The 17,231-nt window shown below is 38.7% G+C and overlaps 1 protein-coding gene across 2 annotated transcripts in view; it reads left to right on the top strand.

The window, feature by feature from the left end:
- Positions 1 to 11,331, top strand: part of CREB5 (cAMP responsive element binding protein 5) — a 550,201-nt gene extending 538,870 nt beyond the window's left edge. For both annotated transcript variants that reach the window (XM_076006338.1, XM_012735909.2), the window contains 2 exons: positions 5,060 to 5,168; positions 6,080 to 11,331. In XM_076006338.1, coding sequence (XP_075862453.1) covers positions 5,060 to 5,168; positions 6,080 to 6,243 — 273 coding nt within the window. In that variant the 3' untranslated portion in view covers positions 6,244 to 11,331. The remainder of the gene's footprint in view (positions 1 to 5,059; positions 5,169 to 6,079) is intronic.
- The last annotated feature ends 5,900 nt before the right edge of the window (positions 11,332 to 17,231 follow it).

The raw sequence follows: 17,231 nt of genomic DNA, 5'->3' as shown, positions 1-17,231 counted from the left end.
AAACAGACTCCAGCCAAACGGAATATCCATGGTCTGGGTGGCCAGCTGCCACTTTTAAGTTGTTTTTCAGCATAGAACCTTCTAGTTAGGCTGCAGAGTTTCAGACCAGAAAAACCAGACCTAAGAAAACAAAATCAGACTCCCAGACTTCATTTCCCAGTCTCACAACAAATCTCTGTCCAAGAGGTCAACACAGGTATAGGATTGAGGGAAATGTTAGAAACCACCCAATCTGATATTTTATAGAGAGAGAAATTGAGGTTCAGGGAAATGAGTCTTCCTGAATATCATACAACCAGTAAGTAGCAGAGTGAGGACTCAAGCAAGTCTCCCCCTGACCTAACCCACTGCTTTGTTTGTGACCTTTCATTCTAGAAAGTCCTTAAGCTAAAGGAATCTGTGTTTCTGATACACAGTGACTAAGATCAACTCTAAATTCATCCGCTGCCGATGTAGTGCTCAGTAGATCGCTTGTGTTCAGTAGAGGATATGGAAATCATCTGGTCACCCATGGAAATAATTGCTTTTCGTTTTTAGTGCAAAGACACATGGTCTAAGTTGCTGCTGAAATTTTAGACACACGAGCCCAGGTCTGGGACTTGGCAAGAGAATAGGCCAGATGGGAACTGTTGCTTGACAAATTGAGAGTCCTTTGTTTCAGAGCGAACCGAACTTGGTCTCAGCTAATCTACAAAAATGGGAGGAGGGGGGTTTATTTTGTAGGGCCCATTTTGATAATTATTTTTTTGGCACAAACTACTGTTTACACCAAAAAGCATTCTAGATTTATCATATAACTAAATGACATCCCCAAAGCCAAAAACAGCAAATGTAGCTATTAGGGACTCCTTGGAGTGCTTGTTTAAAGTATGTTATTGCAGTATTGAATATCTCTTTGGAGTGCTACTTCATCCCCAGGCAAACCTATGGGTTTAAAAATAGATCAATTGGATCCATCCTCTTACAGTGTCTGTTTAAATGGCTAACTGCTTCCAAGTAGCAAATCCAGATTAATTTGGAAATATGAAAAAATGAAGGGGTGATTTCTGCAGGAGAATCAATACATGTTGTTAATACATTTTTTCCACAAGGTACTTTTATATTAAGACCTAGAACTCTTATTATACCCTACATAGAGGAATAAAAAAAAATTAGTGATTTTCCTCAATTCACGAAGCACGCAAGGTAATTAATTCAGAGAAAATCTCTCTAGAAGTCCTGGCTTTTATTTCCCTGCTCAACTTGCAGGCCATATTTGATTTCCTTTATGCATCTCGACACATGTGCTATCTAGTTCTCTTCCAAAATGAATTCAAGGTGATTCTACATACGTTACCTTGAAAAGGATTTTTACTTAAAATGTAGTCTAGTATATGAGCATTTCCAACACATTAATCAGCTTTGCAGTATGGAATCCTTAAGATGATTATGCATGTGCCTAGCACACGATTCATTCTTCTTTCTCTGGAATAGTGATTCTTGACCTTTCTTAAGCCAAAGGCCCCTTATGGAGTCTGATGAAGGCTCCGTAGACTCTCTGTCAACAATACGGACACACAAAATTTTGCTCTAGAATGAAACTGTAGGAATCTACCCTGATAGCACGAGGTGCTAGAACTGGCTCCCTGATGAAATATAAGATCTGAAACATAAGCATGTTTGAGAATATCAAAAGTACTTAACTAATGGATGAAAATCAAGATTGAATCTTTCATTACATAATTGGGTGATTAGCCTTCCCAATAGAAGGCAACACAGAATCACTCATAGAATAAAAAGCTATCTTTCTAGAAAGAACGTAGAGAATTAGTCCAACCATCTTGCGTTGTGCTTGGTTGGTGTGACAGTTTGGGGACTGAAACCTCATGATTCTCAACCCCTAGTTGAGAGTTCCTTTTCCTGCTGGATGTTTCCCCATGAATTTCTGTTGCTTCTGTGGCTATTGGGCTTTTATTTAGTCCTTACATAAGCATCATATTATTATTATATTTTATACCTTTGGTGGTGGGGTTTTTAAAATTATTATTTCTTTTTTATTTTGGATTTTTAATATTTATTCACTGCATATAATAGCATGTACAAATATTGCACAGGTGAAAGCATCTCTGAAATATGGTCACTCCTTTGGGATTGGCTCAGATTATGGACTTCAAAAAGTCAACGATGGAGAAATGTCCTTTCTCTAAGGGTAGATTTGGTTTGGAGATAGCCAAGAGTCACTTGACACTGAGTCTGGTGAAATAAGGTTGGCAATTACCTGAACATAATTTTTAGTGAAATGAACATGTAAAAGATTGACCTATTATTAATCTTAGAATAAATATCTATTCTACTGAGGATATTCATTGCTATTCACTTTTCAACCATACCATGGCTAAATAACATAATTACTAGCACATTCCATTAAGAAATACGTTCATACTCACATATCTGTAAATGATGGACAGTTATCACAATATTCTCTGGGTTCTTCATTTGTACAGATCTTCATAACTCTCAGGGCCTTGGTTTCTTCTATACTTACAATATATTGGTTTATTAATAAAGTGTTTTGCTACTCATAGATAAAATGCCACTAAAGTCATATATACTTTGTATGGGGCTTTGGTGATAGGTCAGGATACCATGTATGCTGTTCAGAGCTGCGAGTGGTGCTGTTTTGTAGTAAAACACCCTGATGGAAGCAAAAGGTTTATTGTCAAAAAGTTTGGGGCATGCCAAGTATCATAGACAGTGAGCTCCTTGCTAATTATAGAAACGCAGAGGATGGAATTCAGGGTGTTTTCTTAAAGAAGGGGTGATGAACACCTTGTGCCTGAGAGAATGAATGCTGCCTAGACAGGGTTTCACTGCCCAGGACACAGTGGGGGAAGAAATGGAGCCTAAATTCAACCTTTCCAAGAGGTTCTCCAGACAGGAATTTGGGATTTTTTTCTTCCAGAAGCATAAGAAAGCAAGAGAACCCAGTTGTCCTTTTAATACTTGTTTGTTGTTTTCTAGGTCCCAGTAGAAAAGTGTGAACTTGATTCCATTTTCTCAGATCCACTGTCTACATTATCTGCAGCTAAGAGCTTCTACTCAGGGTGCAGGTGTCTGGCAGTTGTGATTTCAGTGTTGTCTGTAGTCCCAGTGCAAATAATATGACCTTCTATTCTGAGGCAAATATATATATTAGCACATCTTTGTTTCCTTTTTTGTTTTATTTTTTGTTTGCTTTGTTTTTAACCAGGGATTAAAATAATCTAAATTGACTTTCTTTTATATATGCTATTCTACGCACAAGAGAAACTTAAGAAAAACAAGGAAGGCCGTCTGAATTTAGATAGGCGTAACATCAGAAAGGAAAGGATTAGTGTTTAAGACTAAAATAATTTATCCTATAAATAAAATTGTCCCACTGACCCTGGAATTGACAGCGTCACTTTTGGCTTTGACAGAGCCTCTTATCAATCATACTCCTTTTTTGGGGGGGGGGAAGCTGGGGTACAATTCACCTTCATGAATATTTTCAGATTTAAGAGCAATTTTCCTGTGTAATTAAGTGATTTTATTCATCCTTAAGGATAATTTCCAAAATAGGCACTTTTACTTTGTAAAGTTTGGAGGAATAAGGGAAAAGCTTTTGTAGATGAGATTTTTATGACTTTGTTATTAAAGTGACTCAGTATGTGGTTGCTTATAATGTATTTTACAAAGGAATTTGGAAATGGGAGATATTCTTTAAAACAGGTTTGAATATTTTTTTTAAGTAGGTTCTAGAATCCCAAACTTACTTTCCTAGGTGATAAGTACATGCCTGAAAAGCCAAGTTCATATTGCAAGTGTAGATATAACTTAATGACAGCAACGTTAAACGCCCTTTTCTGTGTGCATGCTTTTTTAAAGTTTCCTACATGTGAAGGAAAATGCCTGGCAGCCACCAGTGAACCTTGGCCAGAGAGAGGGTATTATTTGTCACAATTTTAAAATGGCTTATTCAAGATAGCGCTATGTTTACAGTTTACTTTTATCAAGTGGAAGCACCTTGGAGCCAACCATCTATTCTACATTTATAGTTGTAGACAATGGGTGCCAGTTACATTATTCTACAAAGCTCTGAGAGCATGCCTTTGTGAATTACTACATAACATAGAGATTTGAGGCATTTATCTGAGTAAATAAGGAAAAGGAAAAAAGGAATCCCACCATCCACAACATCCTGATATTGAGGAGGAAAAGAGTTTTATAGAATCAAATTAGCCAAACTAATTAATGAATTTATCCAATTAAGTCAATCGTAGCTCAGAATGTCATTGCCTCTTGCCTGCCTGGGCTGATGTCATTGCACCAGTAGACAATGGACATTTGCATCACGCCTTCCATGCCTAGTGCTATGCAAGCATCAGGCAGGGGGACGTGCTCTGCTGAACAGTAGCCCACATGGGACGTCTTTTGGGAAATCTGATGGTAGATCAGTCAGCTCATTCTGATTGCATTTCAGCTTGAAGCCACTCATCCTGCCACGTAATTCTTCCCAGTGCATGCCTCACGTGCACCTTCTCCTCATATTGAATGTCAGCCCAAGCCGGTGACAGTGATGATAGCCAAATTTATTGAGTGCTTAGTACCTGCTGAGCATTGTTGTGTTTTACATTTATTACCTCATTTGATCGTCACACTAACCTAAAAAACTTTGTACTGTCTTCATCCCCATCTTATAAATGGGGTTGCTGGAGCTCAGTTGGGCTCCATTTCCTGCCTAGTGTCGTACAATAAGTGTGGAGTTGGGATTTTCATCTCTGCAATCTGGCTCCAGAGGCCCTCACTTAAGGGTGTGGTCTGGCCTTTTAATGGGGTTAGCTCCTAAGTTAAAGCTCTTGTTTCTTCAGAAAGCCCCAGTGAATGTGAGGGCCAAATTGAAGGCCAGCTACAGATTTTCAGATGAACCCCTCTAAACAATATTCTTAATGCCTTTCACATATAACGGAAAAGTTTGCTGATTTCACTGTTGAAAGTATACAGGGCTTTGAGTTTGTATTTTCTGGTCTTCTCAACTTGTGTTTACTGTGTCTCTTTCCAGAATGAAGTGTCTATGTTGAAAAATGAGGTGGCCCAGCTGAAACAGTTGTTGTTAACACATAAAGACTGCCCAATAACAGCCATGCAGAAAGAATCGCAAGGATATCTCAGTAAGTCACCAACGTTTTTGCTTGTTTCAGTGTCCAAGTTTTTGCCACTATTTTGCACTGAATTTTATTGAAAGAGCAAAGGTAAAGTGTAGGTTGTGCTCCCAGACAGATGTACTAGAATTCTTGGGTGGCTGCCAGACTATTCTCCCAAGGTGATCCCTATTTCCTGATCCCTCCCCAACATCATGCCCACCACCTCCTGGTAATTTCTGGCTACCCCTTCCCTGGCATTTCAAGTTGTGAAATCCTACCAAATTCCAATTTTGTAGCCAATAAGCAAATAGCCTGCTGGAGCCCAGTTGTAAGTGGACAAGCAGTCTTCTTGAGAAATCTGAGGGCTAGAAAATAAATCGGATGAATTCCACTCAGACTATGAGGATATACCACATATCACTCACTGGGCTGAAAAGCTAATGACCTGGTCTCGGTTTACCAATAAGTACAGTGGACCCCTTCTTCTAGAACCCTGATGTTTGCACCTGGAATCTCAATAGGTTAAAACCCAGTTGAGTAGGGGATGGTGGGAGGAGCCGGGATTCATGGCTGAAGGTCAATTTATTTTCAAATAATTTTTTAGATTGAGCAACACAGATTCTCCCACCACATGTGAGTATTTTTCCACATTTGATATATGGATGGCTATTTGAAAATACGAGACGGGGAAGTTCACATAGCAGGATTCAAACACATCAGAACCATTTCGCTGATCTAGAAAGCATGGCTTTGCTCGTAGCTGTAAACTGGGAAGGCATAGCTTTGTGATAACAGTTGGAAATAAAGTAAACTTCCGGAAGAAAATGTGTGAAACTCTTCTATTTCAAGTAAATGTCTAGTACTACGTTTCCGAGAGGTCCACACAAGAAAGAGCTATTATTATATTGGGGTGTGTGTGTATGTGTGTTTTTTCCTAGGTCCGGAGAGCAGCCCTCCTGCAAGCCCCGTCCCAGCCTGCTCCCAGCAACAAGTCATCCAGCATAACACCATCACCACGTCCTCATCGGTCAGTGAGGTCGTGGGAAGCTCCACCCTCAGTCAGCTCACCACTCACAGAACAGACCTGAACCCGATCCTTTAAAACGCACGGTCAGACCCGGCCTCCAAGAAGAGCTGTAGCATCCCATGGGTCCTTTCTTTTAAGGGCATTTTTAGAATTAACTCAGACCTGGAAGACTCCTCAGCCCTTCAGAGACTGGCTTTCGTTTTTATAGTTATTATGGAAATGTTGTCTTTTATACTTAGTTATATAAGAAAAAAGGGAGTTATGCAATTAATATCTATTGGCTTGGAAAATGCTTTGGTGCTTTTCTCCAATTTTCTGGTACCAGTTACTTGTTTATAAACTGAATCTTTTCTGTATATAGTCATGGTTTCATTCTTACCAGTCCAATCCTTTGCCTGAAACATTGAACCTTGTTAAAACCACAGCTTTCAGCCAAAATGAGGCGTACCTACATGTCAAGTAAGACCAATCCAAGGTAACTGGGTAGGAAATCTGATGACATCATCACTCATGTTGAGTTTGCGCTGTGATGTCACCAGAATCCCAGATGAACACACGGTCTTCCCCACAACGTTTTTTTTCCTCCTGCTATAAAAAAATTATCAAATCCACTGATGTCCAAATAAAACCACCAAGCATCTCGCCACCTGTTCTCCTCCTCTTGGTCCACTTACTGAAATGCCCAGTTTTCCTCTCCATTTCCACTTTTTCTTGGGCTCCCTGTTTACTCGTCATTTTGACTTTCTTCTGTGTTATTTTGTTTCCCTTTAGCATTGCATGTGAAGAAGAAAATAATGTTCAAAGAAAAAAAAAAAAAGTAAACCTCAAAAATGTGGACCTAGCCATTGCCTCCCCTGTCTGTCACCCACAGCCAAAGTTCATTCAACTCTTGCTTCTCACAAAGTAATAACCAGGAGATGCTTAATGTGCCTGATTTAAAGTTTTTAATAATCAGAGCAAATAAAAGGTGGGTTAGTAGTAGGCGAAGCACCGTTGAATGCCAGCTGGGGAGACACTAGGGAAGGGAACTTTGCAAGCCTCCATTGTGAACGTCCAAATTATGACGCGGGGCCATAACATCACACCCTTGAATTACAACTGGTTGTATATGGCCTGTCTATAATGTTGAAAATCCATGTACTATATAATAATTCAGAAGGGCTGTATTTACTACACAGATTACATTGTTCAATCATCAGCTGCTAATAGCCTAAGATTTATTATTATTTTTTTTCTTAAGCCTATGGAACCAGCTTTGCTATTCTGGTGGGTGAAAGTAGACTAACTACTGGAGAAACAAAGAGAGAAAGAAAACCCAGTGTTTCCATAGGGGCGCTTTCAGCCCTCCCGAGACAGTGAAAGTGCTCTTTGGCTGCTGAAGGAATCCCATGGATGTAGCACAGGCTACTCTACTCTTCTGAATAATTCTGATTTATATTTCCAACAACTTACATGAACTTGCCCGTTATACAAAGCAGACAGTCCCTGAACCACAGTCGTGCCTCCTTGAAACAAGCCATTCTACTGTGCTAATGTTTTAATATTGCATCTCACAAATAACAGGGGCTAATGTTTCTCTCTAGCAGTTTAGGCAGGTGCCGGTGTTTCATCTCCATTTGAATGCTTGACCTCAACGGGTGTGTGTGTGCGTGTGTGTGTGTGTGTGTGTGTGTACACGCGCGTGCACGTGTGTTGATGGGTTTTAAAAGAACAGTATTTTACAAAAGGTGTAGCTTTTTTAAGAGTTCAGAAAAGGGAAGAATGAGTTTTGTTTTTTTCTCTCACTATAGCATAAGAATCTATTTTGGAGAAAAAAGAAAATATGAGGGTCACGAAGCATGATTTTTATATAACTAGTTTCAGTTTTATCTAATAACTTACTTTTTAAATCAATATTTATCAACAGTCTTTTCCATGTATGCAGTGCTTTCAAAAGATGGTTGTCAGTGTCCAGTGAAACTTATGACTTGGATATATGGTCAAAGAATCAAAACAAAAGCAAAAAAAAAAAAAGAAAAAAGAAAAAAGAAAGAAGAAAAGGAAGAATGAAAGAAAAAATGCAAATGAAAAGAATTTTCTATTATATTTTAGACAAACATATCATTTTCAAGTATTTTAAATACTGAATTCATAGTTGTTGTTTTTTAATTCCAGCAGTAACAGCTGAATGGTTTAACTTGACTGGCTTCCTAAAAAATGTTTAGGACGTAGCTTTAAAAAGAAGTTAACATTCATATCTCTGTTTTGAAATCAAAAACAATTTTTCAAAATCTCCCTAATAAGACCACTTATGTGTCCCCTCATCCCCCTCAAAAAGGAAAAAGAACACATTAAAATGTTTGGGTTTTAAAATATTTTTCTTTTTGTTTTATGTTTTGCTTTGTTTTAAGTAAAAATAAAAACTTTTCTTTACTGCATGCATAGCACTTAATAAAATGGATTTTTAAAAAAATCCACTAGTAATACCAGAATGTCCAGGGAGTGACCTGTCACTAAAATTATGGTTTAGTTTACTTCTGTTCCACTTCTTGATTGAAATAGTTAGTTGCTAAACTGAAAGCCTCTGCAGTTAAGAACTTGCCTGAGTTTTCTTAATTCAGCGACTTGACAGTTTGACTGATGTGCATTATATATAGCTCAATTATGTCTGTTTTTTATGCTAAGCAGGCAAACCAACCACACACGTTAGCAAAGCGGCCTCAACATATAATTAGAATAAACTGTCTTCTTGTTATACTCAGGGCCTTTAGGTGTGTGCATTCACAGGATGGAAATACAGCAAGTGAAAGATTCCAGCTAGTTGTCAGTGCTTCTTGAAATCCCAAACAGAAAGATTCACTGGTCAAAACCAACACTTGGCTTACCACTGTTAAATACTTCACCTAAAGGGCCAAGCCTTCACCAGACCACAGAATCACCGGTCTGCCTGAAAACACCCCTGTCGCTTGACCTACACTTTTTGCCAATGTGAGAGAACATCTTTCCACCCATTCGTTCTCCTCTTCCAGCCCATTACTGGGTCACCCATCCATGTCTTCATGAGTCCGTCGTAATGGTCTTCAGAGCGCCCATGCTAAGGAAGGAAAATCCCCGAAGCGCTGCCTGTCTTCATTCGCCTTTGGTTTTCCTTATTGGCACCATCTGCCTCTGAAGTCACTGCTAGCCTACCTGGGAACATCAAAAGTGCCTCCCCTGCCAAATGCAAAGGGAAGTAACAACTTAGATAGGTACACCTGAGAGCATTTCTGCCAGGTGACTCGTCACCTACATTGAGGTGTCTATATCTTAGTTGTTTCTCCTTGACACATTTCTCAATCTATGATGCCAGGACAGGTACGGTGAAAATCCCAGCCACGGGGGAATGTGTTAATTTTAAAGCCCAGTGTTAAGTCATATGTTTTCCCTTCACACTCCTACTCATTCTTCTCTTACCCCGCATCAATGTATACAAGCCACAGTCTGAGCACAGCCTGTGGGAGACGACAAGCAGTTTGTGTGCTGTCATGGTACACATTATAATTAGGGTGACTTACCATGCGCAAATGCTCTTCAGAGCCTATGGAGTCACTGAGACAAAATGCAGAGCTCTTCTGATAGTGGGGTGTCAATGGTGAATGTTCAGGTGGTTGTTGCCTGCTCAGTAAATTTTAGTGTTTTAGTTGAGTTTCTCATTAAAATCATAAACCAGCTTCTGTAAGAGACCAGCTTTTGGCTGGGGGATTTCAGCATCAGTAACTGCTATAAAACTAGCCATGCAGTTAGGATAGAATGTGCTTCTTTTTTGGTTTAAAAAAAAAAACCATCTAAGAAAAAATATATGTATGTATGTGTGTATACAGTGGAATTCAAGGACCAAAGCAAAATTTGAACAGGAATCTATTCATTTAGAATTTTATAAGATATTTATTAATAAATGTTATTTTTAAACATTCCATTTGAACAGTATTCTTCTGTAGGATCTACTTGTTTTTAGAGTATTAGTCCATAATAAACTACTATAGTCATGTGTATTTTCATTTTTCAGGGTTTCAAGTGGCTATTCTCCATCATTTGGTGGAAATGTTTGCTTAGATCTCTGTGCATAGAATTTCAAGGATTTTTACTGCTCTGTGAGTTATTTTTTAACCTACATTCTGAACAGTTTTTTTTTTAACATTTATCTCTTTTTTTTGTTTCATTTTTAAAATAAACTCTTTCTTTTAAGAAGCAGAGTTTAGCTAAAGGGAATCAGTAACTATAACTGGAACAGCTTTCTTGTCAAAGTGTAAAAACAACTTCATTTCTGCCTCTCTCCACCCCACCCCAATTTCCCAGAATGCCTTGCACTATTCAGCTTCCTCAGTGCTTTTTGTCCCTTCCCAAATAATATGCAGTAGCTTTAAGCCATTCAAACTCTATTATGCAGTATATCTGAGAAGGGAAAGGAAACAACTCATTTAAATTTGAAAAAAAAAAAAAAACCGTGCCTATGTGAACAGTAGCAATTTAGAATCTCTTTTCTGCTTTTGAAATAATTTATATGTTAAAATTGCACTTTAGCTTTTTGATCCCTTTCCAGTTCTCCTGTTCTCTTTCTCACCTCTCCCACTCCCAAGCTCGCCTTTGCTCTCCCTTTTATACCGCCTCAAAGGCTCTGAGCTACATCATTTAAAATACTTTACAGAATATTTGCACCAGGTACATTTGTGTGCGTTCACTGGTAGCACAGCTGAGACTTGCTTCTCACATCAGCCTAGATGAAGCCTGCTGCGAGAATGCCAAGAAGAGTCAGTACACTATACGGTTTATACTCTATCCCCTTATCCATAGCATGTTTTTTTTAAAAAAAAAATATTATATTATGCAACAGATATGAGGCAGCAGCTAAGCTACACTTAAGAATTTTCTATTTCATCCTCCAAACCAAAGTGTCCTGAATAAGCCAGGAGACTTATTCTTTTGTGCATTCTGGTGCACGTCTGACTGTTGTCCTAGCCATAGTCTCTTTGAGGTCACTGAAATAACAGTGGCTCTACCAATTTCATTCCTAGGTCTCAAAAATACAATGTTGCCTTGTGACATAATCTAGGGACAGCACCTCTATTTCCCAATTATAATCTAAGGAACGATAAAACAATGCAGGAGCAATAAACTTACAAGTAAAATCCAGTACCAAAACAAAAACACAGATACATTTATGAAACATCATGTTGTGAAAATGAAAAAATATATGTCCATTCAAAATATTTTACTATTTCTTGTGGAGTTTTTCAGTGATGTGATGCTTGTAGCCAAATTGCTTAAAGAGTGTTTATATATTTTTTCTCATAAATTGTCTATTTTTTAGGAAAAAAATATTTAACCACAAGCTGAAGGGGGGTGGGAGTAAGGCCAAATTGCCAGCATTTGTTAAAAGATTAATACTGTTAAGTGGCACTCTGATACTTTTCCAAGCATATTTTCACAAAGGAATCAATAATTACCAACTGTCATAGTTAGATCAACTTATAATATTTAGCTTGGTAGAAGCCAGGATCTAGAAAGCTCTTTCTAAGCCACTTAAGATTTTCTTACATTGAGCTTCATATTATAGAACTTTATGGGATTGATTTTTTTTTTCCCACAATAGAATCATTTAGCCTCAGGACTAAGAATGTGGAACCTGAATAAATTAGCTTTAAATACATCATTAAAATCTTATGCACAATAAGCTCATTAGATTCTAGTTTGCTCCTTTAGAATACCAATGCTACAGACACTACCGGAGATCATGAAAGGTATCAGTAGTGCTGAAGTGGACGGCATTTAAAAGAAAAGACCCTTCCCAACCAGCCAGCCAGTAGAAGAGATCTGCTCACCCTTTTTCCTTCTATGTTCTGCTAAATCACATCTGCCTCATAGAGCGAGGAGTGCTGCCTTTGAGAAATGTCTTAGAGAAAAGATAAGCTTGAAATGTTCTCCCTAGAGAGGACATAGGGTTTGGGATCTTCTGAAAAGGCCCAGAAAAAAAAAAAAAGAAAGAAAAGAAAAAGATGGCTCAGTTCAAACACAATGTTCTAGGACAATTGGAATATAAATATTGTCCAAAAATATAATTAAAAGAAAAAAGTTTAGCACTGTGTAACGTGTTAACTGAGGAAGTCCCAAAAAAGGTGCTGTCACTTTAATTTCTGGACTTGGGGTTGTTTGTAATTGTAAACAGCAAAGCATTTGTGTTTGTTTGTCTATTTGTAAAGCAACCACCTTCCTTATTGGAAGGAGAAGAAAAAAATTGGGGGTACATACATGTAAATACTTGCTGCAGCATTTAATGTGTTTGATTTTATGTTAAGCTTTTTGTTGCATCATGAACACATTTATTGTTACCAATGGACAATGAGTTAAGACTGTTCAACCAGGTCAGATTTTTACATCTCTTTCTAGCAAGAAGAGACAAGATTTTGTGCATTTGTACAAATGTTAATATCACTGCAATTCCAATATAATAAAGCACTCAAATGCAAATAACATATGTAAATTGTATGGTGAAATTTGGGGTTGGGAATAACGACATCTGTTTATCGCGGGGTCTCATTCATGCGTTGTAAACCAAGGATTACACTTTCAGAATCACCATTATCTAGGGACAAAAGGAGGTCAGGTTTTCTCCTTCCCAGACCATCACTACACCCCTACTGCCTCTTCCATCCAACTTCCCAAGGGAGGCCACTAGACTAACATGTTCTCAGTGGGTTGGCCACACAATTTAACTTCACTGTAAGCAAGTTTGGGATTAGTAGATTTTAACTCAAGACACACAGCCAGCCTAGGTTCATGTTCCAGATACTACTAGGAACCAAAAATCACATGCTGGCTACTCAATCCAATCCTGGAGTTCTTTGCCTGACCTTGAGAGAAATCCTAAAGGAGCCTTAACCCCTTTGTATGTTCTAGATATCTCCTTTCCTTCCTCCTCTTGCTTTTATTCCTTTAGTGTGTTTTAAGTCACTCTCCTTTTTCTCTCACACTCAATAGCTGATCCATCAGCAAGATCAGAATCCAACCACCATTTACCACCAATTCTGCTGTTAGGCCCTGTCTAAACCATCAACATCTCTCACTTGGATTGTTTTGATCTCCTACCTGGCAGCCAGAGGGACTCTTTGAAAATGGAAGCCAGACCATGTCTCTCCACTACTCAAAACACTACAAGGACTTCTCACCTCTCTTTCAGAGCAAAAGCAAAAATCCTTACCACCACCCACATTAAGTTCTATAAAAGCCCCACATGACCGGCCACCACCCCACTAATTCCCTGAGCTCATCTCCTACCATTTCCCTTCCCTCTCCCACCTCTCCAGTTTCACAAAATCAATATCTTTGAGGTTCCACAGACATCCTAAGCACCATCCACCTGGGAGCCTTTTTACATCCTGTTCATTCCCTCCACCTGGAATATCCTTCGCTCAAATATCAGCATAGCTCATTTCCTATCAGAGAAGGCTTTTCTGATCATCCTATACAAAATTACATCACTCTTACTCTTCATTCTTGTCTGCCTTGCCCAGACTATCTTTTCTATGGCATTTACCACCATTTGACATAATTTATATTTACTTGTTATTTTTACCATCTGTCTCCCCCAGGTAGAAGGTAAGCTCCCCAAGAGCTAGAGTGTTTTCTATCTTGTTCAACCTTGTGACTCAAGAGCTAGAATAGTGGACACACAACTGGGACACAACAAACAGGTGTGGAATGAATGCCCTGCCCTTCTCATGCTATCTTCCTCCTTATTCTCAGAACACTCAGCTTTTCCACCTGGTCCTGTGGCCACAGCGGCGATCTTTTAAAACTAAGTACCAGGACATGCCATTTATTCACACATAGCCTGATGGTGGGAGAGGATATTTGAAATTGGGACAGAAACAACAATTTGGGGGAAATGATTGCCGTTCTAATGGCAATCCCATCTGTTACTTTTACATTTAGACCACTCAGTATTCTCACAGCTCCCGAGAGTCTTTCTAATGCCCATTCCACACTCATTTGCAATTTCAAAAGCCATTACTATTGCTTAAAAAAAATTGTTATGATCCCACATTTGTGCTTTGAATGTAGCCAACTCTACTCTCTATCCTGTCTTTCATCCCTGGGTGTCTCTGGAGCTTCATAACATTCTTCGTCTTGTCCTTGCTATTGCCGTTGGTTTTTGCTTAGTTGCTGGATCACATTTTACTTTTGCATTACATATTTTCTTCTCCAACAAAAGGATAGTTTTGTTTTTTTTTTAAATCAAGTCAACCTGCCTTGTGTTTTGGGGACTAAGTATGTTTATTAAGAGATCATAAAACTCTGGGGCAGGATGGGCCCTCTTTTGAAAGTAACTGAAAACAAGCCACGGTGTGAAAATGGCTCCCATGGCAGCAGTGCTGACTCTATCAAAACAGTCGTGAAAATTAGGCTGCAAAAGAAAGGAAAAAAAGACTAATTTAAAATACATTAAAATAGTTAGAGTCTGAGTTTAGACTTGCATACTTCAGAGACTACTTCCTTTTGGTAAGTGTAGATAGTTTTTCAAAATGACTGAAAGGATGGATAAATTAGAACACCTGAAAAATGGTTGTCTGTTAGCTAGCAGACCCAGCAAAATATTATCATTGAAAATGGTTATATTTAAACCTAGAAATAAAACCATGAAGCTTTTAGTAGCCATGAAGTTACACCAAACAATGTGCCTTAGATCACATCATATTTCCTTGTACCAGTTGGAGGTTGAATCATAGCAATTGTCAGCAATCTTCCATGAATCTCTCGAAACCACAATTACTCCAACATGGACCCAGTGTGGTATAAAAGGTCTCCCATAAGTCATTTGTACTTTTACTTTCTGAGAAGAAGAGCTGCCTACACGTTCCTTTAAATGAATCTAATAGGAAGATCCTAGATCATTCATAACACATTCTTATTCCTTGATACTTTTATAGCAAGAAAATTATTCTGAGCATCTAAAAATTGATTGTTTGTATTGCATTTACACAAGGCCAGTCCTTGATCTACCATTACTATATTCAAGTTATCTTAAATAGAGGATTCCACATTTAAATCTGGCCTGCCAACTTTGATCTTGATTGATTCACCTCCTAGTCAGAGTGGATTTGCTTAAAGAAAGAGAGATTTTGTTAAGTGGGCTAGAAAAATAGAGGATTTCTTATAAAGATATGAGGGGAAGCTCATGGGGCCCGATCAGGCACTATAGCAATTATCATAAAGGGGCCCCTGGAAAGTCATTAAATGGCTAATCTCTCTGGCTTATCACTGGGGCTACACGATTTCTCACTCTGCTCTGTCTGCTTCTCTCTCTCTCTCTCTCTCTCTCTCTCTCTCAACCTCTCCCTCTCTCTGTAAATTGATTTGTATATTCACTCAATTTCTTCTATGTTGCTTGTCATTTCTGCTTCAAAATGATAGTCTCACCCCCCCCCCCCCGCCCACTATATATAGGCTTCCAATTTAAGCACCCGACACCAACTCATAAGGTGTCCATCTTTCTATTCCAATTTCCCAGGACAGAGAATCTGATTGACCATATCAGGTCAGGCTTTTTTCCCTAGTCCAATCAGCTCTGTCTGGGGAAACAGGGTTACATGTATTTAAAGCTCCTACTTCTGGAGACAGAGCAGAATTTCCAAAAAGGGAGTGCGGAAAAAAATGATTGCTAAAAGGAAGCAGTTAGTAGTTCTATAACTACCTCATAGAAATCTAGTCATGTACCCTTAAAACATACCAAGGGATGAAAGTACAATGAGGACACTAGCACAAAGTTAGGCATGTAGTAGATTTGAACAAATAGTTATTGAATGAATGAATGAATGGTTAATGAAGTCTTGTTTTATCGAAAGCTTGAAATTGAAATAAATAGAATACTCATTAAAGATTAGATAAGTAATTCTTACAAAGCTAGAAATTCTCTGGGTATTATGGCTCAGCTTAGAGCCCATAAAACCCAGAATATAAAAATTAACCATCAGGCCGGGCGCTGTGGCTCACGCCTGTAATCCTAGCTCTTGGGAGGCCGAGGCAGGCGGATTGCTCAAGGTCAGGAGTTCAAAACCAGCCTGAGCAAGAGCGAGACCCCGTCTCTACTATAAATAGAAAGAAATTAATTGGCCAACTGATATATATATAAAAAATTAGCCGGGCATGGTGGCGCATGCCTGTAGTCCAGCTACTCGGGAGGCTGAGGCAGAAGGATCACTCAAGCCCAGGAGTTTGAGGTTGCTGTAAGCTAGGCTGACGCCACGGCACTCACTCTAGCCTGGACAACAAAGTGAGACTCTGTCTCAAAAAAAAAAAAAAAAAAAAATTAACCATCAGTAAGGGTAAGATTTTATTTTGTCATGTTTATAATAATTTCCCACTCTCTTGCTTTATAATGATTTTACACATACACTTTCCAAAAAAGACTATAGCTATGTTTTCCTTATAATCTCATAGGTGATTCCAGTGTGTTTATGTTTGTAAGGATGTTGGCATAATGTCTCTTCAGAAAGGGACATTATGAAACACGCTTGTCCCCAAACTCCCTCTGGGTCTATGGTAACTATCAGGAGAAGTCTTTGTGAGGAGGAAACAGGAGAGTTCTTATCAACAAGCCTCCAAAAAAGCAATGAGAATTGCTACAAAGAAAAGTAGAGCAAGAGTTTGCCAAAGAATGTAACAACTTGGAGTAAGAATTAATAGTCCTGCATTAGAATACCAAATTGTCTATTGACTTCTTGTATGACCTTATACAAACACAGATCTTTGTTCCTTATTTGTCTCCTTTGTCAGTATAACCATACTCAGGGTAAAGTGGGAATAATTTCTGTGCTGCTGTCTATGGAACTCTGCCCAACACCACGACCACACCTTTCCTAGAGAATTTCTCCTCTCCTAACCCTGCTCATTTGGCTTCTGCAAGAGATTCCATGACCCAAACCTCCAGCCATAGGTTCTTAGTCTAATGCTTTGCATTTAGCTCAAAATGAAGCAAACAGTCCCAGCAACTGAATATTGGGACAGGAAACATAGAGTTAGACTCTGTCTCTGGTAGCTGAATATAAAAG

Source organism: Microcebus murinus, chromosome 9 (genome assembly GCF_040939455.1).
Source record: "Microcebus murinus isolate Inina chromosome 9, M.murinus_Inina_mat1.0, whole genome shotgun sequence".
Classification (NCBI taxonomy): domain Eukaryota; kingdom Metazoa; phylum Chordata; class Mammalia; order Primates; family Cheirogaleidae; genus Microcebus; species Microcebus murinus.
The sequence above is the reverse complement of the archived record's forward strand: the minus strand, read 5'-3'. Positions and strand labels throughout refer to the sequence as shown.